We start from the raw sequence: 6,981 nt of genomic DNA, 5'->3' as shown, positions 1-6,981 counted from the left end.
GCGCTATTATGATTAATTCAAACGATTATGTGGATAGTTCTAAAAATATAATCTGGCAATAATATTAATAGCTTATAATAATTATTATTATTGTGATGAGGTGTCATCGAAATCGGCAATATTTTTTTTACCTGTCTACAGTTTTATTTCGTATCTATAAAAATTTCAACCAATACCTTTATTATCAAATCTAATAATATTATGGAGGCTTTGGTTTAGAAAGCGTGTTATTTTTTATGTATATGGCAATACTATTGTTATTTATATTGTCTTGACGTTTGACAATATGGCGTTACAGTTACACCGCTAACATGTGTCTTTATTAATTACTCGTTCAATTAATATTAATAATTATTATTAAACGTTCACACAAGATGGATAATATTGAAATTAAACGTGAACCAATCGATGACACGTCCGAAGCAGAGGATCTGATGATAACCAACAATTGCTATACTGAACATAGATCTTCTGATGGCATTTTTGAGGTGAGTTGGTTTTTAAAAGTATAAAGATGATATTAATCTCAGAGTATGGGGAAATGTATCTAATTTAATCGGGTCAGTAATAACAGCGGGTCTATTCTATACACAGCCCTGCTTTCGATCCGCTACGGCATCTAAATAGGGTAGGAAAGTATCGAATTATTAACACTTATTGTAACGTCAATTACAATAAGTTAACCGTCTGAACTGTCAAAACTGTCTATCTCTATCTAAAATTTATCACAAGGAAGAGAGGTGCTGTTAAAACATAGCACTTATTGTAACAATTGTAACCAAATTATTGTAATTGTTACAATAAGTGTTAATTATTTGATACTTTCCTACCCTATTTAGCTGCCGTAGCGGACTGAAAGCAGCCTTGCGTATAGAATAGACCCGCAGGAATTCATATTATTTATAAATAACACTGATAGTTAATATATTTGATTTGAGAATGTTTTATACTTCAATTTGAAACGAGAAAGGGCGAATCAATGTGTTAAGCAATCTGGTATCTGATTTTGACAGCTGAACAGTGGATCACTCGTTGCTTGTGCAAAAAGATATGCTCAGGCTTTATTAATCTAAAGATGATGCTGGGTTAGCGGAAACCTCAGATAGTTATAGCATCTTCCAGTATCTGTAGCTTTAATTACAATATGGTTTTCATTTTATCAACTTTTATTGTATATTGCTTTATTTACAGGTTGATATCAAACCAGAAGTGGACCCGTTATGTCAACAACCCGACGATGAAGGGTGGCCTGTGACAAGGTTTAGTCATGCTTCAAAGGTAATTGAGACTTATAAGCAACGTTCCCTCTAATTTTTCTATTGTGTGTGCGGATCATCAACGAATCTGAGCAGTGGCGTAACTAGGGTTGGAGTCACCCGGTGCGGTAAAATTACACCCCCCCTCACAAACATACAATTTTTAATTAAAACTTATATTTTTAGGGTATTTATAAGATGTTTTCACAATAAGGACCACCTACTTACCATGAGAATACTGACATTGTTTCTTGCAAGTTGAAATATGTCAAAGACTAAAAAATGTAGAGGACCCGGCAAATCCGTATCTTCTTTTCTTATACTTTGGCACGCGATAGATCGAGATGGATATAGTGATACCGCTAGACGTAAAATTTCACTTGCGTGCTTGCGTTAGTCGCAGTTGACCTTCATCTTCCGAGAAATGAGTCGAAGAATTGTGCATGTGATGGTTACGTGCATTAGAGAAAAACTAAAATCTGGCAAAGGAAACTTTCTTTTAGAATATTTTTGTGTGAGGACTGAGCGGGGGATGAAAACATGTGTGCGGACACATTTTGGTAGGTGTGCGTGCGCACACGCACATACCTTACAGGGAACATTGCTCATAAGATAGTTTTTATTTATAACAATACTTTGGGGGTATAATATTGGACGCCAGTTATAGGATGGTGTGATTTATAACTTAGAAACACTTTGGGCCGACGTTGGTTGCCAGTTATAGTCTTTATAGAATATAAACACTTCCGGTTTAAATATTTATTTCGAGTTCATAGAGATTAATCAACAATAACAGAGAACTTCAAACGGTACACGAAGATAGATTAAGACTATACATCAGTGAAACGACAAATAATTTTCAACTATAGGCGCGACGAAATTTTGGACTTGCTGGCATTCGGAGAGCGAACGTCGAGGTGTAAATATGTCAATTTGTTTCGTGATGGCGACGGGGGTATTAATTCTTAAATCGTGTAAAGATGACTAAAAACGTTACCCATTTACTTGAAAAAGAAAACGTGTCAATGAATATATTATTATTGTTACTAATAGAACAATAAACAGAACATTAAATGGACGCATGTTGGATTTATATGACAAATTATATTTCGTTCGGCATGCGTCATTTGCACCCGCGACCCGCAATCCGCGCATCGCCTGGCCACGATCTTTTTAAACCATGCCTCAACTGAGGTATAGCCTAAGATAAGATGACTCCCTTGACCAAATAACCGGGTGAATTTGCCAAAGAAATAGTTCAGATCAGGCAGGTATCACATTTGAAAACTAGATACCACACTCGCCACTAGAAACGAATCTCGATAGTGTAAGGTGGTTAGTCTAAAAATAGAGGACGTGTATGATCAAAAGAGTCAGAGCTAATCAGACTAAACCGACTGGCTGTGAGAGTTGCCAATTATGAAGTTAACATAGAGTTACATCCTAATTCCTAAATCATAATAAGAGCGTATTACAGGACCCTACGTTTGTTGTAAAGCATCAGATTTTTTTATAATTAGAAATGTCTCAAAAGCAGTTACACAAGACTAAGGTCGCCATGAACTCAAGTGTCATTTGCCCATTGCAAATAGGTACACGTAAAGACAAAATTAAAATAAAACACAGTTATTGCCCTCAATGCCAAGATTGCTCTGCACCTCGGGAGAACAAACAACCGATGCTCCCGATTTCAGCCTCCTAGCCCCAGACCAAAATGAGCATTTTTTCAAGGCATTCACATCTTATATGATTAATTTAAATAAACAAGTTTGTTGACCGGTATAACCGATTGAGTCTCTCTTGAAATCCGTAAGGTTATTTGTTTTAATTCTTTTTCAGAATAACACGATTGACTATACAACCATAAAGACTGAAAATATTTTCCAATCAGATAACTCCAATAACAATCCCAAACGTCAATTTAATTACGATAACTCTGTAGCCGGATGTTCCTACTCTGAAGACGGGCCAGTAAAGCAGGTATCATTATTAAATTTGAGTTATTTCATCTCTACAATTCAAATATTCCATTAAGCTGATACTGAAGCTAAGGACAGGATACACACTGGGTAAAGGATTTGATGTCCGCATGGGAAGAAGCGATTCGCAGCTCTGCGATGAATGTGATATTTTGGAGGACATTGTACATATAGCAGTACAATTCCCTAATTATAAACGACACAGAATACAGCTGCGAATTGCAGATATCTTTGAGAATTTTGATGAATTGAAAGGTGCCCTAGCGGTGGGTAGAATGGAAGGGCTCGATATAATTGTAAAGTTCTTTAACATAATTGGAGTGAGGGCCTGATCGCGGGATCCTCTTCAAGATGAGAAGAGGCGATATGCCATCGAGTCGTAGTCAAAGCCTCGGTAAAATCATAATATATATATGATTACAGGGTATATCGGACAAATGAGAAAGAGTTTATAAACATCTGAGTCTACCAGGATCTTCTAAGTGACGTCCCTAGGCAAAGCGCTGCCTCTGGGAAAAACTTCAATGCTGTCCCCTTTTATTTTTACTCTCAAATTTCAAAAAAAACAGATTGTTTTTACGAAAAATGGATGTCAGGCACTTGCTCAATCTATTAGGTCCATACTCTGACATACCACGACGCTATAGGCCGACGCTTAAGCCACGCAGCCATCGTGGGTGCATATATACCTACCTATTGTATGGTCTTAAACGGACACATACAACAACTTTATTGAAAAAAATACAATATACATGTCATCTACGGAGGTTTAGAGAATTTCTACGAAACCTTCTCTCAAACTGTGACGGTCTGACAACTTTGGAGACCTCTTTGTGGTTTTTACTGGTTGTTGCTAATGCCGATTCATGGAAATCCGACACATTTTTTAAATGCTATAACGATCGTATTCGTTGTTTTAATTTGCTTCCCCCGAGCAACTCATAGAACTTTTGCTATTTTGAAGCTACTTTGGCAATCGGTTTTTGTTTTATTAAATCAAACTAGATACCTATTACTTCAATTACTCACCGACGTCGTGGATTTCTCCAATATTTTTTTCTGATAACTTACTTGAACTTGCTAATAATTTATAATTAACTATTTCTTTTATTCAACGAATTTCAGCTTGATTTGGAAGAACGCTGATGAGTAGGTATTAAAAAAGGCCAAGAGTTAATATTTGTCGCAATTAGTATGTCACTGCGTAGCATAGTGGTAAATGCTACGGAAGGGGCGTAAACCCAGGAGATGCAGGGTTCGATTCCCTGCTGGGGTGGCTTACTTTTTTCAAAAATATTTTTTCTTTTGGTTATAATATATTTTCTCAGAAAGTGTTTTTCAAAATTATGTATGTTACATGTAACCATTTTTTCAGGGTTCCATCCAGCGATGTTTCATAGAACGTCACAATGCCACTGGAAGTACACCGCCCACAATTCAACCCACCAAAGAAGAGACAATAGATCATTCACAAACAATGATGCGTATAAAAACGACGATAAAGGAAAACTTGGTACTCGACCCATCAAAGGCTGTTCGAAAAAAGTCTACAAAGACAATAGCTCGTAATTTTATTTGCTGTGTTTGTAATGCAGTTTTCGGCTCCAAAAGTACTCTAAAAAAGCATGAAATTCTTCACAATGATTTGATAACTTGTAGTAGTCAAACGTATTTAAAAAATAATGACAAAAAATTGAAAGTTTTACATAAAAAGTCTAAGAGTAGTGAGGAACGATATAAATGTGATGAATGTCCATACACAGGCAGTGAGTCACATCATTTAAAAAGACATAAAATGAGACATACTGGTGAAAAACCGCACAAATGCAATATATGTTCTTATACGTGTTCGCAGTCTAGTACTTTAAAAACACATCTGATGACTCATTCTGGTGAAAAACCATATAAATGTGACGTCTGTTCTTTTACGTGCATTTCTTCACACCAATTAAAAATACACAAAATGATACATACTGGTGAAAAACCATTTAAATGCAATGATTGTTCATATACGTGTTCGGTGCTTGGCAACTTAAAAAAACATAAAATGACACATTCCGATGAAAAGCCATATAAATGCGATCTGTGTTCATATACGTGCAAATGGTCTCAACATTTAAAATCACATAGAATGATACACGAAGGCGTAAAGACGTATAAGTGCGAATTTTGTTCTTACACGTGCGTAGCGTCGCAATACTTGAAAACACATAACAGGACGCACACTGGTGAAAAGCGTTATAAATGCGATGTGTGTTCCTATACGTGCTTGACAAATCAGCAATTAAAATCACATACTAGGCGACATACTGGTGAAAAGCCATACGAATGTAAAGTGTGCTCATATAAATGCTCGCACATGTATAGTCTAAAAACACATAATATGACACATACCGATGAAAAATAACACAAATCTGGTATTGTCTGTTGCCAAAAATTACATTTATTATGAATTCTAATCGATTAAAGTTTCGTACTGTTTCATATTTTAAATAGTTTTTTGCGATCCTAGTATTGCCTTTCGGCATCTTCAGGCACTAGGCGAACTCACCAATGGTAAAAATACAATGACAACGAATCTAGTTAATTCTAAGATAATATATAATGAATTAATACAATAAAGTAGAGACAATCCTGACGATCATGATCACCTTGGAATTTTATCGTATTTTGAGCGACCGTCATCATCATCAGGGGCGCGACAACGCGGTGTGGGTCCTGGCCTCCTCCACCTGTCCCTACCCAGTGTGGCCACTTTCCAATTCGGTACCCCCAGAATACGGCAGTCATTGGCAGCTTCATCCAAGCAGCGATCCCTGCCTCTTCTACGCCCTATTGGATTGCTGGACATCACTTTCATTGCCGGTTCATTGCCGGTTCATTGCCATTCATACGGTGCACATACATGACCTAGCAACCTAGTCTTTTCAAATCCTCTCGTTCCTCTGTTTCTCTCTGTGCAGAGTAAATTCTCCCCAATCAGATCCTTCACTTGGTTGCTCCAACGAACTTTCTCTTTTTCGCCTTCCCTGGATGCCATCCAATACCACTAGTTCTCCAAGTTATCCATTCGGTCCGCGCCGAACAATATGTCCATAAAACTGCAGAATGCGTCTCAGCGTTGCCGACTCAAGTAGAAAGCCGATACATTCACAACGACTGGTCCTACTTTTCCCGCCCCTAACGTTTTTTTTTTTTTTTAATATGGGAGTTGCATTTATTATTGACCTTGCTTATTATGTACAAGGTTTGTAGATCTTCAATTGGAGTTTTCTTTATTTATTAGTCTTTTTTTACTATATAGTGTTGGGATCAGGAGGGATATACTACTGTGGGTCTTAACAGGAACTTCTCCGCATTTGCTCTTGTGAAGAGGAAACCACAGAAAACTCTTCAGGAGAAGACGGACTGTTGACAGAAATCACCAGTCCTTCCGTTTCACTTGAAGAGTGTTCGGCATTTTGTGTCTTGGCTTTGTTTATTTTGCCAATATCCTGCACTATTTTAATCATGTATGATACTACCTTTCGTGATAGTTCCTTGTGAAATATCAGAGATCCGATGTCGCATAGGTCCTCATCTAGACTCCTGCATCGCGCCTCCAGCTGCTGTCTTTGGAAGCTGAAAATGGGGCAATGCATAAAAAGATGAGGGACATTTTGAGGGGTCATATCATCACACGGGCAGCTGTCGATCTCGGAGAGCTTAAATCGATACAGGTAGCTCATGAAACCACCGTGACCCGT

At 37.3% G+C, this 6,981-nt stretch overlaps 1 protein-coding gene across 1 annotated transcript; it reads left to right on the top strand.

The window, feature by feature from the left end:
- Positions 1–267: 267 nt before the first annotated feature.
- Positions 268–3,290, top strand: LOC147077239 (uncharacterized). Its single transcript, XM_085941033.1, has 3 exons — positions 268–488; positions 1,192–1,278; positions 3,096–3,290. Exons 1-3 carry the CDS (start codon positions 375–377, stop codon positions 3,288–3,290), a joined length of 396 nt encoding a protein of 131 aa, XP_085797159.1. The 5' UTR covers positions 268–374.
- The last annotated feature ends 3,691 nt before the right edge of the window (positions 3,291–6,981 follow it).

This window comes from Rhyacophila brunnea, unplaced genomic scaffold (genome assembly GCF_057557595.1).
Source record: "Rhyacophila brunnea isolate RB1 unplaced genomic scaffold, BYU_Rbru_1.0 scaffold_13, whole genome shotgun sequence".
NCBI classification, from domain to species: Eukaryota; Metazoa; Arthropoda; class Insecta; order Trichoptera; family Rhyacophilidae; genus Rhyacophila; species Rhyacophila brunnea.
This window is presented reverse-complemented; position numbering and strand designations above follow the sequence as displayed.

Coding starts and splice junctions, on each gene's coding strand:
- LOC147077239 (XM_085941033.1), top strand. CDS start 375: ATGGATAATATTGAAATTAAACGTGAACCAATCGATGACACGTCCGAA. Junction 489..1,191: donor CTTCTGATGGCATTTTTGAG/GTGAGTTGGTTT, acceptor CTTTATTTACAG/GTTGATATCAAACCAGAAGT. Junction 1,279..3,095: donor GGTTTAGTCATGCTTCAAAG/GTAATTGAGACT, acceptor ATTCTTTTTCAG/AATAACACGATTGACTATAC.